This window comes from Oratosquilla oratoria, chromosome 28 (assembly GCF_046742065.1).
Source record: "Oratosquilla oratoria isolate Oo_2021 chromosome 28, ASM4674206v1, whole genome shotgun sequence".
NCBI classification, from domain to species: Eukaryota; Metazoa; Arthropoda; class Malacostraca; order Stomatopoda; family Squillidae; genus Oratosquilla; species Oratosquilla oratoria.
In genome coordinates, this window is record NC_134804.1 from 43,833,435 (window position 1) to 43,854,179 (window position 20,745).

The window sequence follows — 20,745 nt, forward strand, 5'->3', positions numbered from 1 at the left end:
TGCAAGAAAAAAGGGGAAGGGGAGAGACAGCGAGGGAGGTGAAGGCTGTGTGTTTCAAGTTGTGTCCTAAGGTAGTCTGCTTATGGAGAAGGGGGGAGGAGAATGCAACAGAGACAGTGAGCTAGCCTCACAGCATGATGCTCCAAAGCAATCTGAATCTATGGTGATTCCAACCAGTTTATATACCCAAGTCAGGTAATGATCCATGCTCTTAACTGGCACAAGGTCAAAGTTGACGCCTGGGAAGTCAGACGCAAAACATTCTCAAGCTGCTGTCACCAAGAGGAATACATGTGTGTTCCTCAAAGAACCATTCTCTGTCCTGACACAGCTGGCTGAAGTGCAGGTTAGTCATCATGGGACCAACAAGGTCTGATCTTGGGCTGGTGAATTGCATGTGTGTTTCCTCAAAGAAGCTTTGTGTGATTCACAAAGCTGCACATGACTCACACAGCTGGGCAGTGTGAGCGATTCCCTTGGGGCCTTGTGGGTCAAAGGTCGTCAGATGGGGCCAGGACTGGGGGAGGACATCTTCCCTAACACCCATATATCTACAAAACCTCCCAGTGTCTCCCTGTCTATCCTGTCATAAGCCTTTTCCAAATCCATAAAGGCCCAACAAACATCCTTTTCACTAAAACTTTGTCACACATCTGCCTTACCACAAAAAGCTGATCCACACAACCACCTATCACTCCTAAACCCACACTGTTCCTCATCACTTACTCTCTGTTCCTCTCCATTAAAACCTTTCCATAAGCCTTCTCACCTACACTCGACAAACTGGCCCTTCTGAAACTATTACTCTCATTTGTCCCCTTTTTCCCTTGTACAACAGAACTATACAGGCACTCCTCCAGCACTCTACCCTCTCTTAGACACACATTAAACAATCTCACTAACCAGTCCACTATAACTGTACCTCCCTTCTTCAGACACTCCACATGACATCCATCCAACCCTGGTGCCTAACCTGTTCTCATCATTTTCAAAACTACTTGTACTTCATTTTCTTAGCGCCTCCCACCGCTACCACCAATCCCTCCCTCTCTTCCTCCATATTCAAGAGCTTTCAAAAATACTCTGTCTATCTTCCCCTTACTGCCTCCTCTTCCATTAACATCTGTCCATCTGCTCCTTTTATCTTTTATTAATTAAAATTACTTTCATAAGTTGTGGTAAAAAAGATCCAAGTATACAATCATATGGTATTTTATTTGCAATAAGATTTCGTTAACGTCCCTTCCTATGCTGATAATTTCCTCATTTCCCTAAATACAATGTAGCTTTTGACTTTCAGTATAAAACTAATATGTACAGAAATTCCTTTGAGATAAAATATCAACTCAAGGACATTTTCTAAACAAGAATGACAAACTCATTGTCTTTTGAAACAAAGGCAAACTGGTACAGTACACCCTCATTATTCCAAACCTCTTAACATTGAATTTTGGTTATATCAACCCCAGCAAGACCTACTGACCATTAGTCTGATATAACAAACAAGGTCGGCAGATACAGTGCAAGGTTTGGTATGGACGACAGGTGCATGGAAAATATAAACACATTTGTACATAGAGTACATACTTTTGGCTTTAATGACCAATCCCTCCATCCAATTAGATATATCAAGGGTTTGATGTACTGAATAATGAAAATTTAAATGATGTTTAATTAAATAAAAGAAAAGACCAATGGCAGATACCTGCAAATGGGGGTCCCATGAGATGTGCATCACAGGGTATCATGTCCCATTTTAAAAAACCCAAAGGCTCAGTCTCTGGACCAGGCCCAAGATCTCTACCTAATTAAACTATTTCATGCACCTTTTCACCATAGGAGAGCAGACAATCAGCAAACTATCTCCCTTCTTCGACTACAAAAAGCCAGCAACACAGAAACATCCCACACTAATATAATTGTTGCCTCGAGTTTCACTTGCTAGAAGCACACATCCCACAAGTGGTTGGCAACAGTCCTAAAACCCTTCCATAGATCTATCTAGAAAGAAAATTTGGATTATTGTCCGTTTTGAAATAGTGTGGGAAAGTTTATGTCACCAGCTTACAGTAGTAGTATGAGGGGATTAATCACCATCTGTTAAAAAGGTGGAGGAAATAGAGTCAAAGTTGATATAAAGAGTATTTGAGCTCTCTCTGATGATTGAATGTCAGCCCCTTTGAGCTCCATCTCAAGACAAAGGTAAGGATGCTGACAGGATTTGAAGACAGGTAGCAGGCATCATGGCTGTGTATTTGTAGTCCATGAGACTGGTGGTAACACTTATGATAATAATTGTTGTTAAAGACAAGTGACAGATACCTGCATGGAGGTGATTCTCTCAGTGTCCATCTTGGAGGACAACCATGTGTCTCACCGGTCATTTGTGACTATTAAACATTAGAAAATACACTGCATCCCTGCTGAAGCAAATGTACACTCAAGTGTAAAGATTAATATATGTTACACATACAGGTATTCATCTATTTACACAATATATGGATTCTTTTGGCTGTCACACCATTAGAAAATGGAGATGATTCCTCTAGAATTACAGCTACCATGGGTACGGGAGGGTGGTGAAACAATACCTATCATATCACAAAAATTTATTCATTCTGCAAATAAACACATATTGCATAATGAATGAACATGTTGTTATTCTACTATATAATAATTGAGAATTAGAAAATGATATGAGCAGTTGTTACAGGAAGTGGGAGTGGTTAGTCTATCAGGCAGCCACTTGGTGGCACACAGGAGGTCGCCAGTGTGCAATTTGAAAATGCGACTGGCCTGCTACACATATGTGATTTGAAAAACAAATAAATTTCTAGTATTGCCATGGCGTGCTAAAATGAAAACACATTAATAAAACACGCATAAATAGACAAATACCTGTAGTTATTTAGCTTCGCATACTCCACACACTAGTACTAGTCGTCTGAGGAACATTCAAAGATGAGAGCATTCCACACAACATTCTATCAAGTCCCTCAGGATCTTGCACTCAATGACTCTGCCTTCTCATAAAATTATTTAATGAATTCATTCCTCCAGGAAATATTTGTGCCATCCACTTCCAAGTTGTCATAGTACCATTTCCTATTAATCCTGTAAAGTGACAAAAAGATCATGAAATACAAAGCTGAAAAAATCAAATCAAATCATTCCTATTCTGAATCACTTTATTTTGATAAAATGATTATATTCAGGAGATTAAAATGGCTCCAAGGTAAGTCAATCTGACGGCCACTGACCAGTTACCTGCAAGCCATGGGTCTCCTGCAAGGTAGATCTGGGGCAATGGACTGATGGTTTGATTTAACTGGTTACCATTTAAGTGTGATTATGCATTTAGTTTCAAGTAGTACAATAATTCTCTATCACACCTGTGTGAAATACAGTACCTGCATTCAGCACCACATTTTTGGGACCTGCATCTGGGGCATGGGAAGTGACACCCTGGACAAGTACTCTGAAGACAATCACACAGGTCTTTTCCAGTAGCTATTATAGTGCCATCTGGTCCATAGGTAGGCATCAGCTTACGGCTGAAAAAAATAGAAATTAAATAAAATAAATATATAAATAAAAAAAAAAAAGTGGGGTAGAGAGTTTCTCTGTTAACCATGCCCATACAAAAACACTACTTTTTATCAGTAAGATATTTACTTTCTACCAAACTTTTAAATATCTTTTACATCCACAAGGTAAGGACCAATGATGGGTACCCAACTGTGGTGGTCTTGCAAGATGGACAACAGGGAGAAATACCTCCCAGCTACACATCTTGAAACCCTTCAAGTCTCTTACCTCTATCAGTCCCAAAGGGCTGATATGCAGTCAATACCCCCATTTAACCACTTTGGTACGAAGATCCCTATGTATGCGTCATGAGCCGCGAGTGAGTACATGAAAAGTGCCGGCATTGGCGTCTTGATTATATATATATTTTTTTTGTAGTTGTACATGAGTTAGCCCTGGATTCTGTGAACTAGTTTGATCACGTTTTCTGTGTTTATTACTCAGAGTAAAAGAGAACGAGTAATAAAGCAGTACATACATAAGCAGTAACTTAATATTTTATAATGCGAGTTTTGTGATGCATTGTACATATGGCAGCCAATGCTGAGTGCAAGAATTTTAGTCATGCTGAAGTGGTTAAGGAATACATAAATTTGAGGATAAACTTGATCATTGGAGACGGAGATAGGATCCCACTAAAGTAACCCCTTTCCTGTATACTACAATTAGGTAAATATATATATTTTTTTCTTATGAAACATATCCTCTAAAAAATCAATTCCTATTTTTCACACAACTACTATAACACTTGGAAATGATCTAGATCTATCAATATAGAAGAGAAGCTCACTGGCTGAGCAGATTAGGGCATTGTTACTTGCAGCAAAGATCGAGGGATTGGCGGTTCAAATCCTGCCACCGGCGGAGTTGAACCAAGGGCACGGTTCATTAAATTCCACTCTACAAAGTCCTCTGCAAGGGGCACCATCCCAGCCTTCCAACGGGGGAAGTTTGTGACGTTAAACCATATCATATCATTAATATACCAAAAGGCTTCTTCCCTCTTATAAGAGAGGTAGTCAGCCAAGGCATATGCCACCCATCTGTTTCCCTCTCCTCTTAGTCCCTCGTGGATGAAGGGTTATCCCTTGTCTGGGTCAGAAACAATGTAGCATGATGAAGCACATCCATATCAGGGCTCCATTGTTGTGGAAACAAAATTAGGTAAAAAGTGTCCTAAAAGTTTACAGCAAACCTACATACATTAGAACAACTAAGATTCTGTAAAGAAAATATACCATATATCTCTATATACTAAAAAGTTTCTCCTCTCCCCTCTTATAAGGGAGGTAGTCAACCAGGGCATGCAACCATTTCATACCCATTACCTAAGTGAAGTATATAAATAAAGTATGCAACTGGCAGTTGCTATTAAGTCTGGAAAGTAATACTATGTGAGGATGGAGTGAAATGTCGCACTAATAAGTACAACATTTTGCTTGCTGATAAAGCTGTAACAAGCAAAACGTCATATTAATAAAGGCCCCATCCTCAAATGGCGTTTCTTTTGATAAATGAATAAACAAAGGGACGTATTCTTAAACGAATTTTCAGTGCCCAAGGCCAAATGACATGACAACTATGACCCATATTCCCTGTGAGCATAAGGCTGATGATACAGAAAGCGTAACTTCTCAGACATCCAAGGATATAGCTGATATGTCTTAATTCAAAAGAAGTGCAGTGATACATACCTATATTTGTCATGAAAATAATTTACCTTCTTCTTCTTCCTCCTAACTCTCTCGCTTGCTCTAGGATTTCCGCTCTCTAGGAGGGCGTTCTCCTCATTCAACATTAATGTTCGAATGAGATTCTGTAGAAATATGGGAATACGACATTTCACTTAAAAGGGCAACAGAATTGCATATCATGTCACATATGTTCCAAGGTTTAACAAGGTTTCTTATAAACAACTCAATGGAAAGGTTACACTAACGACCTTTCATGAAGCAAGGGTATCATGCAAAATCTAAGAAAAGGAAGAGGAAAAATAATTACTATCTAAAGACTAAACTATAACCAGCTAAATATGATGGAATACAAACCAAGTTTTCTTCTGCAGGCTGTTCAGTGACATTCTAAAATTACAAAAAGGGAGGAGCTTCAAATAATGGCAGAGATGAATCACAGCAATATATAAGCAATATGTAAAATCTTTAAAATAAACGCGAAAAAGCAAGCAAACATGTCAAAATAATAGATTTACAAAAGACATTGGAATCCAATAAATGAAGACAATGGAAAATGCTACATTCTTCTAACGAAATTATTCTAGAAGCTCTAAGGTCTGTTCTAAACACTCACTCATTCACACAAATGCACACATATTCACAAACACCATACTAAAGACAATATGAGAACACCCCGAGGCCTGATGGGATCTTAAACGATAACATAAAGGACTGGAGCTATGCTTGCCTTCTCCCTTCCATGTTTGACAGGCATTCCTCTTACATCCAATGCCCCCTTCACCCCATCCGTTTACCTTATCCTTGGTCTTCCCCTCCAGTTCCATCCATCTCAACCTTCCAAAATCTTTTTTCTCATATTTCTTCTCTTATTTCTGCCATATGTCCAAACTATCTAAGCATATTTTCTATCTACTCTATATGCCTCTTTCCACCCCTGCTCTCCACCTCACCTCAACATTTTTCACTTTTTCCATCCTTGTAACAACTACCATACTTCTTAAACCATTTCTCTTCTTTTCCTTTCTGCCTCCTTCAATTCCAAGTTTCTGTTCCATGTGCATAATCACTCCCCTGTACAGTATCCTCTTGTATTCATACTAAATACTTATTTCTCATGATACTTTTCAGTCCCACCAAAAATTGACCGGCTTCCCTTACTCTATAATTCACTTCAACTCCCACTTCTCTATTTCACATTATATGAAAACCTAAACACAAAGCTTTCCACTTCTTCCTGCATCTCACACTTTAATCTCACTACTCCTTATAAATTTAATAACATTTAACAAAAAAAAAAAGCTAGAATCCGATATCATACAATCAATTGTGACAAACCATAAAATGATTTTAGGTAATGAAATTTGTTGAGTATATAGATGATTAACTGTACAATGACATATGCTTAAATTTCCTCACAAAGTAGCATAGTGCAAACAACTCCTATAAGAACATGACTTTACTAAATTCTTCTGCCAAACTCAATAAAAAATCCTATATTGTACTTTCACAAACAGACAACACTGATATAACATGCAACAATAAATAAGCCATTCTTCTACTACAATGCACTTGTACACTACCGAAAGAATGCAGACACTCTCCTATCACCCACCATATCAGCTTCTCGGTCATCATCATCCTCCCCATTCGCCTTCTTAGTGTGTGACCTTGTCTGTTTAGCTTTGAGACCTTCCTCTTCATCTAGGAGACCCTGTATATGATGGAATTTTTGCACAATCAGAAGCATAAGATGAGAAGTAAAGCATAAGATAAAGGATGCAAAATGGAGAGCAGACGTGACATGGGGGAAGCGTATGACAGAAATATTTTAAAGTAATAAAAAGATGTTTTGGAGGGAATTTAAGAGAGGAAGGGGAGGCGAATCAAGTAGAGAAGAAAACGTAAAAGGTGCACATGGAGAGATGATAATGGAAGAGACGGCAGTAAGAGGAAGATGGGCTGAGTATCTTAGGGAATTCATAAATGTGAAGAAGGATAGAGAGAGAAAGGTAATTGCAGTGGGAAGCACTAAGAAAATAAGTGATGAATAAGGAAAATGGGAAAGCAATAAGAAAAGATGAGCTGCAAGCAGTTATTAACCCCTTCAATACAGGCCACATCGCACATCTGGCAGCATAATACAGGAGTCCCTCAAATAATGCAAGGATTAGGTTCCTGAAATTACCGCGTATGACCAAATCCGCGTATGCTGACTTTCCATATTAAATACCGAGAACCGTATGTATGTGTATGTGTACGTGTGTGTGTGTGTGTGTGTGTGCGCGCGTGTATGTGGTGTATGTATGTGGCGTTTGTGGCGTATATGCATATGTGTATGTGGCGTATATACATGTGTGTATGTGGCGTATACACATTGTGTGTGTGTGTGGCATATGTATATGTGTGTGTATGTGGCGTATGTATGTGTGTGTGGCGTGTGTGTGTGTGTGTGTGTGTGTGTGTGTGTGTGTGTGTGTGTGTGTGTGTGTGTGTGTGTGCGTGCGTGTATGCGTCTGTGTTAACATAAAGGATTACAAAGGCGGAGCATGCCGACAGGAGACCTTTTGGTCCATATCTAGGTAGGATGCGAAAAAAATCATGATAATAAATGAATAAAAAACTATAATAATGTCAATAATTAATAAAATACATAAATACATGCATAGGCATTGATTGTAGGCAGGCAGGTAAGCGCGATTCGTGTAGTCTGGAGACTATTCGTCAGCGTCTGTCTGTCACCGGGCGGGCGCAGGGGAAATGGCTTCGAGTAACAGACATTTGTGCGATGGTGAAATTAGCGTGCAGCTGGGCGAATAATCATCGGTGCGATGGTGAAATTCTCGTAGTACAGGTGGGTGAATCACCCACCGGTGCGATGGTGCAGATTCTGCCTTCGTTTCCTCACTGATGTGGCGTTAAACATGTACAAGTAAGCATGTACGTGCGTGTGTCTGTGTTCGTATTTGTGTGTACACGCACGCACATTCACAACATACACTGGTTGTCTAACACGTGTCTACGTGTGCGTGTCTACACGTGTGTAAGCGTGTATATGTCTGTTTTTGATCTCCCAAACCACCACCGCCAGTAACAAGAACCTCATAAGAGAAATTAAGACACGACAAGTGCAGTCATTATCAGACTTATCAGTTGTGTTCCAAATGAAAGACACATTACACTTCAACAGGTTAGGGCGGTGAAATTGTTTGCAATGTTGCTGCATGTGTGCGTATGCATGCCCGACTCGGCGCAAATTTTAAAACGGTTCTCTACATTTGAGATGGTTTTGAAATAAAATCCGCGTATGATTGAATCCGTGTTATTCGAATCCACGTTATTTGAGGGACCCCTGTACTCGCATTATAAAAAATAAAGTCACTGCTCAATTGCTTGTTCTCTTTCACCCGTGAATTTTGATAAGCATAGAAAATATGATGAAGTCAGTTTACAGAGTATGGGGGGTCATGCAGGTACGACTACAATAAATATAATCAAGACGCCGACATCGGCATCCTCGCGTACCCACTTGCTCCTCATGACGCCTACGTAGGCGTCACCGTATGGAAGGGGTTAAAATGATGAGAGCAAGTAAGGCACCTGAGATGGATGGGTGTCATGCAGTGTCTAAAGAAGGGCGGTACAGTGATGGTGGACTGGCTGGTGAGGTTGTTTAATGTTTGTCTAAAAAATGGGTAGAGTGGTGGAGGACTGGAGGAGTGCCTGTATAATTCTGCTTTACAAAGGAAAAGGGGACAAATGTGCGGGTAGTAGTTTCAGATGGATCAGTTTGTTGAGTGTAGTTGGGAAGTTAAGGATGTTTTGATCGAGAGGATTAGGAGAGGATCAGAGGGAGTAATTGGTGAGGAACAGTGTGGGTTTAGGAAAGGTAAGGGTTGTGTGATAAACAGGAAGGCACTGTGGGAGGTATTGCAGATATATGGGATAGGAGGAAAGCTGTTCAGAGCAGCTGAGAATTTTTATGAGAGTAGTAGAGCCTGTGTTAGAATTAGAAATGGAGAGTGAGTGGTTTGAAGTAAAGGTGAGACTTCACCAGGGATTGTCATGTCACATTGGCTGTTCAATTTATGCATGAGGGGTGGTGCAAGAGGTAAATGCAAGGGTAATGGGCCAGGGACTGGAGATGGTTGAAGAAAATGGAGAAAAATGGGACATATGCCAGTTGTTGTTTGCTGACAACACTGCGCAACTCTTTAACAGAAGAACCTGACAGCCACAGAAAATTTACCACCACCACTTCCTTATATGATGACCCATCTCCTCATCCACTCAATTTATTGTTATCTATATACAAAAAACTGCAGGTTCCCACTCCCACTCATTCCACTCCCATCCGCCACCCTTTCCTTCCTTTCATCTTAGCTCCTCGTGAATAACAGGTCATCTCTGTATTGAGCCCACTGCCCTGAGTCAGAAACAATGCAGCAAGACACAGTAATTTATTGCAAATGTATCAAATAGGCGTAAGTCTGTTGAAGGCGTTCAAAAGTTTTAACACGAGTAGTAGAGCAAGAGTGGGGGATGGAAGTGAAATAGGTGGGAGAGGGAGCATGCCTTGAATTGGCTACTTCCCTCATAAGGGGGAAGAACTCATTGGTATATAGATACCCAGTAGAGCATGTGTGAGGGTTGGGGATGGAGGAAGTGCATGGTACTACATGATAGTTGTGTGATGTCACCATGGTTGTTCAACACACAATTTTCCAGATCTGAAGGAATCAATACTGATGCAGTTTTCCCTAGATACATATCAAACTTCTCTAGCTATATTTCAAACATGAGAAAGCTTTAGCAAAAGGTAAGGCTGATTTTTAGGGCTTTATGGATTTGGAAAAGGTTTATGATAGGGTTGACAGAGGTACTGTGGGGGATTTTGCGCATATATGGGTCTGGGGGAAAGCTGTTAAGGGCAGACAAATGTTTTTATAAGAGTAGTGTGCTGTGTCTTTTCTGCATTGCTTCTAACCCAGGGGAATGGGCAAGATGCTGGGATGAACCCATCATCCAGGAGAAGCCAAGAGGGAAGGAGGGAGGGAGAAGTGGTGAATGGGAGTGGAGTGGGTGGGGATGAAATGGGTGGGAGTGGAATTATGCCTTTTGACTTTGGCTACCTCCCTTGTAGGGGAGAAAAAAACCCTCGGTATATGTATGTATGTAGTAGAGCCTGTGTTTGATTTGGAAATGGAGAGAGCGATTTGAGGTAAAGGCAAAGCTGTGTCAGGGATGTGTCATATCCCCATGGCTGTTTGATGTCTACATATATGGGGTGGTATGGGAGGTAAAGGCAAGAGTAATGGGCAAGGGACTGGAGGTGGTTAAAGAAAATGGAGAAAAGTGGAAGGTGAGCCAGTTGTTGTTTGCCGACAACACTGTACTTGTGGCAGGGTCAGAAGAGGAATTATGGGAGTTAGTGATGGAGTTTGGGAGGGTATGGGATAGGAGAAAGTTGAAGGTAAATATGGGTAAATGTAAAATGATGAGATGTACAAGGGGAGAGGATGGCAGCGAATTAGAAGTCTTAAAGGTGAGAGGCTGAAGGAGGTGGATAGCTTTAGGTATTTGGGGTCACATGTGGCAGGAAAAGGAGGGATGGAGGTGGAAGTAAATTGTAAATTGAGAGAAGCAAGTAAATACCTTGGAGGATTAAAGAGCGTCATGAGAAATAGGCATTTGGGAATAGATGCACAAAGGAAACTATATGAAGGGGTGACTATGCCGATGGTACTGTATGGGGCAGAAACATGGAATTTAAGAGAGGCAGAAAGGAAAAGTTTAAATGTGCGAGATGTCTGAGAAGTATGGTTGGGGTTACAAGGTTGGATAGAGTGAGAAATGAGGAGGTGAGGAGGAGAGTTGGGGTGGAAAAGGAGATGGCAGATTGGACTGATGAAAGAATATTGGGATGGTTTGGACACATGGAATGCATGAGTGAAAAAAGATTAGTAAAAGCGATGTGGAAGGCAGAGATGGAGGGAGTGAGCATGAGGGGATGACTGAGGATGAGGTGGATGGATGGGGTGAATGGGGTGTTGAGCAAGGAAGGGAGGCAAGAGATAGGGGTGAGTAGAGAATGGCTGTGTATAGACGATACTGTGATGCAAGGAAGGAGGGTGGGTAGGGAGTGGTTATGTATGAATATTTTTATGCAGTCTAAAGGGATTTCTCCCTGTCTTCTTTTCTGCTTTAAGGGACAAAGAGGGGGGTTGCCAACTAAGCAAAGCAGCCTTGTGGATGTGCTGTGTCTTGCTGCATTGCTTCTGACCCAGAGTAATGGGCAGGTTACAGGGATGACCCATCATACATGAGGAGCTAAGAGGAAAGGGAAGAAAGTGTGGTGGATGGGAGTGGAATGGGCGGGAGTGGGTACTTGCCTTTTGACTTGGCTACCTTCTTTGTAAGAGGGAAAAAAACCCTTGGTATAAAGAACAGAATAAAACATATCAAACTCTCAGTATACAGATGGAAAATACTTACAGGATCATCAACCATCATTTCTTCAACATCAATTTCAACATCATTTTCTTCTATCTGCTCAAAGCCTTCACTTTCTTTGCCTTGCTCCACAAGTCTCCCATCTTTGCCTTCTTCATACGCTGCATCGACCCACGTAAAGTCCTTCATAATTTGTAGACCTAAAGACCCTCTGGCACTTGCTGGTACATCTTCAGGTTTAGGAGGATGTCCTTTCATCGACTCCTGAAAAAAATCAATCAATCAATCAACCCCTGGTCTCTTTTGCAGAAGACCCATGGCTTCCAGGAAAATGGTAACAGCCTCCAGGTGGGACCAAGTCACTTAGAGAAGAGATATGGTGTTGTCTCAGGATTGTTAGTGTAGGGCATATTAGTATGAGATATTCTGTGTCTTTTGTGTGGTGGTTGCATCTGGGTAGTTTGAATCTATGGTCAGATCTTTTTTGTGTTGGTACTGTCTTAATGCTGGATGCTGTCCATAGTACAGATGTGATAGTGCTGTTTTTGCCAGCTGTGGTAGGATTATATCTGTGGGACCTATATCTGGTGGGGTTGGAGTACTGGATTTGGCAGTCTTTCTTGAAGGGCTTGTTTAGTTACCTAGTTGTGTATGTTTTGTGTAGTTTTTGTGGTAGATTGCTGCAAATATTTGAGTCGTATGATGCCGTTTTTTTTTTGTTTTGTTTTTCACTCTGTGGTACTTGTGAAATGTCGTGTGAAGGATGTGTGTTGTTTTGTAATCTAAATAAAATAGAGTTCCTGTCATTTTTATGTGATGTTCTATTGGAAGGACTTTGGTTTCTGTATGCAGCTGTCCTATAGGGATGATTTTGGTACATCTTGTTATTATTCTCAGTGCTTCATTCTGTAGTGTTTATAATTGTTTGCATTCAATTTGCTGATTACTGAAAACCATGATGTGGAGGTGTATTCTAAGGTGGTTCTTATGAAATATTTACCAATGGTTTTTAGTTTTTTGTTGTTGTCCAAAGCCAGTGCTAGTGAAGGTTTTCATTTTTCTTTTTTATCTATCATGTCTTTGATATGTAGGATGAGTGTCATAGAAGTATAAAATATTAGTCCCGGAATTTTTAGGTTTCTTTCTGGCGGAAGGGTTTGGCAATTTTTTTTTACTATATGGTGATTTTTTTTATCCACTTTTCTCTGGACTGAACAATGTTATACTTGATCTCTTTCTCTCTTCTTTTTTTTTTTTTTTTTTTTGGGGGGGGGGCACTGTTACAGATTGTTCAATTAGGCTTAGGTGTTCTTTGCTGCAATTTTGTAGTTACTGTACTGGGTTATTATTGTCATCTGCATATGAGAGAATACTCGTGTTTATTTCTGGTTCAGGAGTTGGGAGATCACTCATGAAGAAGTTGAACAGTTATGGTGAATGCATTGCAACCAGTGGGACTCCATTGTATAGTCTTTTTGTACCTGATATTCAGTTGTTTTGAGTTACTCTGCAGTGTCTTCCAGCTATAAAGTTGGTTAACCACTTCCTGTCATTGGTATGGATACTTTTCTCAATGATATTTTTGCATAGTATGTCTAAGCAGGAAAAGGCCTTTGGTATATGTATGTGAAAAAATGAATGAATGAATAAACAAGTAAATATTCAGTGCCACAAGTAAATCACTATCTAAGATCAAATATAAAACATCAGAGTTTGTATAACAGATCTAAACTAATGATATACATAACATGTGATCAGTTTAAAGAGTTCTGGCATATGATACAGTAACCTTGAAAGGAAACAAAGAAGCATAAAAATGAAAATCCATGTGAACAAGTTGTATAGACACGGTAAAGGAAACATGGACTGGAGGTGAAGCTTTATTCAATGTGGCTCCAAACTCCTTTTGTGTGAGGTGCAGATCTTTTAAACTTAAGAAATCCCTGGTTACATATTCCAGAACAGACATGCAAAAACTAAGCATGAGCTGTACAACCTACCTTGATGTATTCCGGGAGATACCTGGCTAAATTGTTGTACAAAGCTTCAGATATTGGGCACCGCTCTAGTATGATGCTCACCCAACAAGCTTTGCACCGCACCTTAACCCATTCATCTGACTCCTTGCATCTGCAATTAAAACACGTCACAATAGTATTTAATCACTTCACAATCTTAAACCTCCATCCCTTATTACCTCCTCTTCTACCAATGGGTCCCATAATGACAAATCAAACGACCTGGCAACAGCAGGAGGATGAGGAAAAGGAAAAATGACATCTGCTATGGAAGGGGTTCACAGATAAATAAAATAGTATGGGAACAACCAATATATAGAATACATCACCTGATAAAGAACATACATACATATACCAAGGCTTTTTCCCCCTTACAAGGGAGGCAGCCAAGATGAAGACATAGAAACCACTCCCACCCATTTCATCCCTAAATACACTCCACACCCCTCCCACCCTCCCTCTCATCTGAGCACCTCCTGGATGACGGGTCATCCCTGCACCCTGCTCACCGCCCTGGGTCAGAAGCAGTGTCGCAAGACACAGCACATCCACTGCAAGGCTGCTTCATTTAATCGGGGACCCCCCCTCACCGTCCCCCCTTGCATACAAGCAGAGGACGGGGAGAAATCCCTTCGGGCTGCGTCAAAATTTACTCACACATACTACCCCCCCCCCCATTCCTCCTCATGCAATCACAACATCATCCATATACAACCATTCTCCACTCACCTCTGTCTTCCGTCCTCTCCCTTCCTTCCTCAACAGACATTCCCCTCTTCCCCAAAGCCCCCTTCACCCCATCCATCCACCTCATCCTAGGACGTCCCCTCATGTTCACTCCCTCCACATCTGCCTTCCATACCTCTTTTACTAGTCTTTCTTCTTTACTAGTCTTTCTTTCTGATAAAGGGTTGAAATAAACAGCAACACATACTCAAACTCACTCTAAACATGGCATGCCCCCCCCCCCCCAACACCATCTATGTACCAAGGGCCTCTTCCCCTTTTTAAGGGAAGTAATCAACTAAGGCATACACTCAACCCCAAACCATTCCATTCCCATCCATCACCCATTTGTTTCCCTCTCCTTTTAGCTCCTCCTGGATCAAGAACCATCCCTATACGATGGTGGGTTTAATGTCACAAACTCCCTCCTACTGGAAGGGTAAGACAATGCCCCTCACAAAGAACTTTGTAGTGTGGAATTTAATGAACCATGCCCTTGGTTCAACTTCGCCGGTGGCAGGATTCGAACCACCATCCCCTCAACATTTGCTGCAAGTAACAGCGCCCTATCCCGCTCAGCCAGCGAGCTTCAAGTATATGTATGCTAAATACAATGGCACTTACCGTCCTCTTTTATTACAGTACACTTTCCATGGGTACTTCTTGAACTTCTGGTAAAACTGACGACATGCTTCACAAACTACGACTCCTGAGATTCGTGTAATCCCACGATGAATTGAATACACACGCTCAAGGTTACAAACGCCACACACAACTCTGATGCGCTTCATCTTGTTCCAGTTCTTGAAACCTGTTGATGGGATGAAAATTCTTAATGTTTCAAACAAGTTGACGACATGCAATGATTAACTGCAATATACTGTAACATATATGATGCTTGGATGGGGCTTGGAACAGATTCACATGACAAATAATTTGGTTAACAGTTAATGAACAAGGCTCCAGAACAAATTAAGTTCATATACACAGTATTTTCTTTTTCTTTTTTGTAAATCTCTCTCTTGTATATAATCATTAAACAAGTACTATCTTTAATAATTATAAATAATCTAACATTTTTTAAATAGATCTACAGGTATATTTTCTATTCTACAAGTTTTAGATAAGGGTGTCTCACAATCAATTTCTTTATTTTCTTCACTACTTTGAGCCACTATCTCTTCTTCTGAAAAAAGATGATCTTTACATGAGGGCTTTGACCACCAATGAGGAATCAAGTCTCTAACTGGTTCATAGCAACTGTACAAGTGGTGTTACAACAGATAAATCAAGATGACTATCACTTCCGCAATATAAAGATTGTGCCACATTCAGTCACTATAGAATGTTAAGGCAATGAATCTGCCACAATATTACACCACATTAGAGCATCTTTCTTATTCCCCTTTTACACTAGCTCTTTCTGATGCAAAAAAATAAATAAATAAAGACCCTAATCTTACACAAAATACTTCCTTAACCACATAATCTAACCTAATGATTCTGACCGCCTAATCTAGCCCGATAATTATCTCAAAAGGTGCAAAATCTAGTTATTACACATAATGAAGAACAATATTAAGACATGGCCTGTTTACCACCAGAAATACTAGTAGGAATGTTTTGCTGGGTCCAGAAACAGCCAAACCCTACCTTATTTTATATTTTCAGTCAATTCTAATTGCATTCTATTTCAACTAATGAGATATGGTCCCCTACATACCCTAAAACAGGACAACTCAACTCAACGTGTAAGGGACCTTGGCATAAAGATCAGCAACAATGTCTCATTCACCTACCACAAATTGCATCCAAGCTAGATATATAAGTAATATTCTAGAATCACGTAAACAAGGATATTTTACATGAAATTTAAAAGTCCAGTAGCTCCGGACTTTTTTCAAATGTAAAAAAAAGAAAAAAGTGAAAAATGTGTTTGCATGATACTGGAATAGAACTGAAATGTGATCGGATGAATATTGAGAACCACCCAGAACAAGATCTAATTCCTATATACAGACCCTTTGAAAAGTACTGGTTTTTCCAAGGATATACTATTCTTGTTAGCTATGGTCACTTCATCAATTAGAGTAAATAACAAAACTGGAATCCCTATAGAGAAGTCTCAATAGCAGAATCAGTGATGTGGAGCAATTCAATTACTAGGTCAAAGTGAAGGTACTTCTTCAAAGAACAAGTGAATAATATATAAAAATTTATGCGTGGTAAATCCTGGAAGGTTTTGTGTCAAAGACTATCAGAAACCTCTAAGGTATCACTAGTGACTAGTTGAAGCACCGGTTGGACAAACAACCACAGTTGGGCACATTACCGTCAGACAGGTAGTACGTTACCGAAAAATCTGGGGTGCATTTTCATCACTGCATTACCGATTTTAATTTCCCTAGAGCAGTCCACATTACTGCTTACATGTACATATACTAAGAAAACTAAAATATGTAATGCACTGATGAAAATGCACCCCACATTTTTCAGTAATGCACTACCTGTCCTGCAGTAATGCGCCCAACTCTGCAAATAGCTGGCATTAGACAGGATAAACCCCCAACACCTTGCAGCTCAAGAACTACTAACAACTCCAACATCAACTTGCAGAGTATTAAAGAAATAGGGTACTATTCTAATGCCATGCAAACACATTTTTCACTTTTCTTTTTCACATCTGAAAGACCTATTATCTATTGCTATGGATAGAATAGGTTAGGTTTGGTTAAGCTAGGTTAGGAGCAATTGGATAACACAAGTTTCACGTTCAATATCTGTGTTGGCAGGATTCTAGAATTCAACCAGAAACAGAAATGCTGATCACAACAGGATCCCACTTTTGCAGAGTCCACTGAGGATGAAATTTGAAAAAAAAAAAGTAAAACAAAGTATTCTGATGTGCTATTACTGTATTGTATTGTCATTGAGCTGATAAAGTTTTATTCTGAGGATTCTGTCAATTAAATTTATAGTCCATTTATAGTCAAGAAAATATTAATGTACCTTCATACAGATTTACTAAATCTACTACTATGGACACACTAAAGTCGTGACAAAATTGTCGAACAATCAACAACTACCGATCGGCTTTGACATCACCTAATTATGCAGCAGCAATATTGGTTTGTCCTCTTGAATCACAACAATTTGGACACTTGGGACTCATTTTCACTTACGAAAATATGTACCTAATTTGATTTACATATACATTTGGTGTTTTGGTACTTATTTCGTAAATACTTACAACCACCATCAAATTATCCACTTCTGGACTCTTCGAACCACTGTTTTGTTGTGTTTACATATGACGTCACGACTCAAAAGCCGCCGCTATAAAATATTTGCACAGATATATGCGTTTTTTCGTCCAAGGCTCCTTTTCGTGAGCGCCACTTCATAAATTCACTATCAAATCAGCCCCTGTTTATGCGTAAATACTCCATATAATCACCAACAAGCTGCGTTAAATCATTGCCATCAATTGGGACCATACACAAGGGAGCGCGTAGCTTCACTCGCACGCTTGTGCTAGTCCCGTCGAGCTAGTCCCACGCAGCTACCCTTCTCACTCTAATGCTCTCGACAGGTTCGATTTACTTGCCCCAGCCATGAACTTTCTGGGCGTCCCCTTCATCTCCCCAATCGAAGGTTGCCTCTAGTGGAGACAACCCTCCGAGTAGGATCCACATCAGGGAAACGTGTCACATACTCACATGTCCATATAGCCGGAGTTGCATTCACTAATTATGCTGGTAACTGACCTAGACTGAGTCTCACAGTACATTCTCTGGTTTGATATGAAATCGTTCCAGCGATACACCAAAGAGAATGTACTGAGGCTGCAGCATTGGAGTCACAGGCTCATTAGGAACTCTTCCAGAAATTCGTCCATGTAAGTACATGGAAGATACCTCATGATTCTCCGAAGGCACTTGGTACCAAGAACATCGAAACAACACTTCAAATCGGCATTCAATGCCTATGTCGCACAGTCGTACAAGACAGGAAGCACAGGTCTTGTTAATTTGGGACAAGAGAAACACAAGAAGACATTGAAAGAAAAAAAAACTACAGAAAAAAACAGTTTTCCACATAGAGTGGTGGACACTTGGAACAAACTGGGCGAAAAAATAGTGTGCGCAAAAACCATTCATGAGTTTAAGAGCAAACTAGACACTTCAAGATACAAAGGCGATACCACGAGTGTAGCTCCCCTTCCCGCAAAATACAACTAAGTAAATACAAGTGACTTGAAGATTCGAATCTTAATCCTCCTGCATAAATAACGACAACGCCGTATACTTTGGTTGGGCGACTCCATAATTCTAGGGGCAGTGACAATCCTTGAAGTACTTCCTGACATGACCCACCATTGATATGCATTATACTATCAAGGCATGTAAAGCTTTCCAGGACCCCAATGTTCTCGCCACGTGCATGGACAGACTGAACCGTGTCATCCAGTAACCCCTCAAATTCCTGGGCCTTCGTTTTGATCCGCGAGACCTCAAGTCCAAGCGGTCCCGCCTCCCTGTGCAGTGACTCGAGGGCTGCAACCAGGACTCCCAACGACTCTGCAAGAATGACAGCATCATCAACAAACACAAGGTCATTGACCTTGATGTTGCGAATGGATGCCCCGCAAGACATTGATCAACAATTCTGCCCAATACCCAGTCATTGCAGGTGTTGAAAAGTATAGTAGCGAGGACACACCCTTGCCTCCCACCTGAATTAACAGGAAAGAAGGTAAACACACCTCCTCCATACTTTACGGCACTCTGTGTCCCAGATTATAAGCCACATATCAACTCAAAAATCCTTCCAATAATCCTATGGATCCGCAGAAGATCCCAGATGCACCGAGTCTAACGCCTTCTTGAGATCGGCATAAGCTGCAAGAAACCCTTAATGAAACTCACGTCGGCGATCTACAAGAATACGATACGCCAAGATCCAATCGGTTGTTGACTTACCTGGCGTGAACCCAGACTGCTCATACTTTATACATCTACCAATATCTGAGTGACCCATAGGATGTTGCCTGCAAAAACAGAAGCGATGCCAAGACTAAATCATCTTAAAAGAACCCGTGTCAGTAATAGATGGGCAAGCACCTTAACTGGCACACTGAGCAGTGTAATGCCGATGTAGTTGTTGCAGTCCTGCTGGTCCCATTTCTCCTTCCAGATAGGAACAACCAGACCCCTCTTTTCAGTCAGAGGGAATGGTACTGGACTGCCAGACAACAGACAGTACCGCATGCAACCCGCGAATCGTGGCCTCACCTCCAGCTTTCAGCAACTCCGCACTAATGTTCCAGATGCCGGGTAGTTTTCTATTCTTTACATTACAGCCTTTTTGACCACTGTCGGAAAGGGCACCATCGAAGGGAAGCTGTCCGCTTGTAGGGTCACCCATGAGCAACTGCTCAAAGTATTCGGCAAATGGGATACAGTACTCCACACCTTACACTGGCTCGCCATCAGCTGTTCGGATTGTGCTCCTCTGGGTCACAGATCTGGAGCGGAGTTTTTTCAGGGGTCGGTAAACAGATCTGAGGTCATTTGCATCAAAATGACCCTCGGCATCCCCAGCAATTCCCCTAATCCTTTCCTTATCCATTCTCATGGGAGCTCTAGTCCGCCCTTTCACAGTCCTGTATTGGTCCAGGTCCCCAGCTATTCTGGCAGCACGACCTAACTATACTCTCTAATATCTCCCGCGACGCCACAACACTCCTCGACCTTGGGTGCTCTCCAACGCACTCCTCGGCAGCTCTTATATTTTCACGTTTAAAAGTGTCGTTCTTCAGGATCCTCACGTGAGCCAAGTACTTCAAACCGATTACAGATCTACTACACATGAGGTGGATGGATGGGGTGAAGGGGGCTTTGGGGAAGAGGGGAATGTCTGTTGAGGAAGGAAGGGAGAGGACGGAAGACAGAGGTGAGTGGAGAATGGTTGTATATGGATGATGATGTGACTGCATGGGGAGAAATGGGCGGGGGGGTGGGGTAGTGTGTGTGAGTGAGTTTTGACGCAGCCCGAAGGGATTTCTCCCCGTCCTCTCCTTATATGCAAGGGGGGACGGAGAGGGGGGGGGTCGCCGATTAAATGAAGCGGCCTTGCTGTGGATGTGCTGTGTCCTGCGACACTGCTTCTGACCCAGGGCGGTGGGCAGGGTGCAGGGATGACCCGTCATCCAGGAGGTGCTCAGATGAGAGGAAGGGTGGAAGGGGTGTGGAGTGTATTTAGGGATG

General features: G+C 41.2%; 1 protein-coding gene and 1 pseudogene across 1 annotated transcript; both read right to left on the reverse strand.

Annotated features, from left to right (window-relative positions):
- Nucleotides 1-1,196: 1,196 nt before the first annotated feature.
- Nucleotides 1,197-17,082, reverse strand: LOC143040502 (uncharacterized). The gene is made up of 10 exons (XM_076211594.1): nt 16,984-17,082; nt 16,276-16,312; nt 15,101-15,287; nt 13,733-13,862; nt 11,775-11,996; nt 6,895-6,993; nt 5,637-5,669; nt 5,283-5,404; nt 3,411-3,554; nt 1,197-3,114 (listed from the first exon to the last, which is right to left on the reverse strand). The coding sequence occupies exons 1-10, from the start codon at nt 17,080-17,082 to the stop codon at nt 3,036-3,038; spliced, it is 1,152 nt and encodes a 383-aa protein (XP_076067709.1). The 3' UTR covers nt 1,197-3,035.
- A 130-nt stretch (nt 17,083-17,212) lies between these two features.
- Nucleotides 17,213-20,107, reverse strand: LOC143040503 (uncharacterized; annotated as a pseudogene).
- Between the last annotated feature and the right edge of the window lie 638 nt (nt 20,108-20,745).

What these genes read in the sequence shown, in the direction of transcription:
- LOC143040502 (XM_076211594.1), bottom strand. Translation starts at nt 17,082, where the DNA reads ATGTTGGAGTTGTTAGTAGTTCTTGAGCTGCAAGGTGTTGGGGGTTTA. An exon ending in GGCGCATTACTGCAGGACAG is followed by an intron (nt 16,313 to 16,983) that starts GTAGTGCATTAC and finishes ACGTGATTCTAG; the next exon opens with AATATTACTTATATATCTAG. An exon ending in TACTGTAATAAAAGAGGACG is followed by an intron (nt 13,863 to 15,100) that starts GTAAGTGCCATT and finishes TTTTAATTGCAG; the next exon opens with ATGCAAGGAGTCAGATGAAT.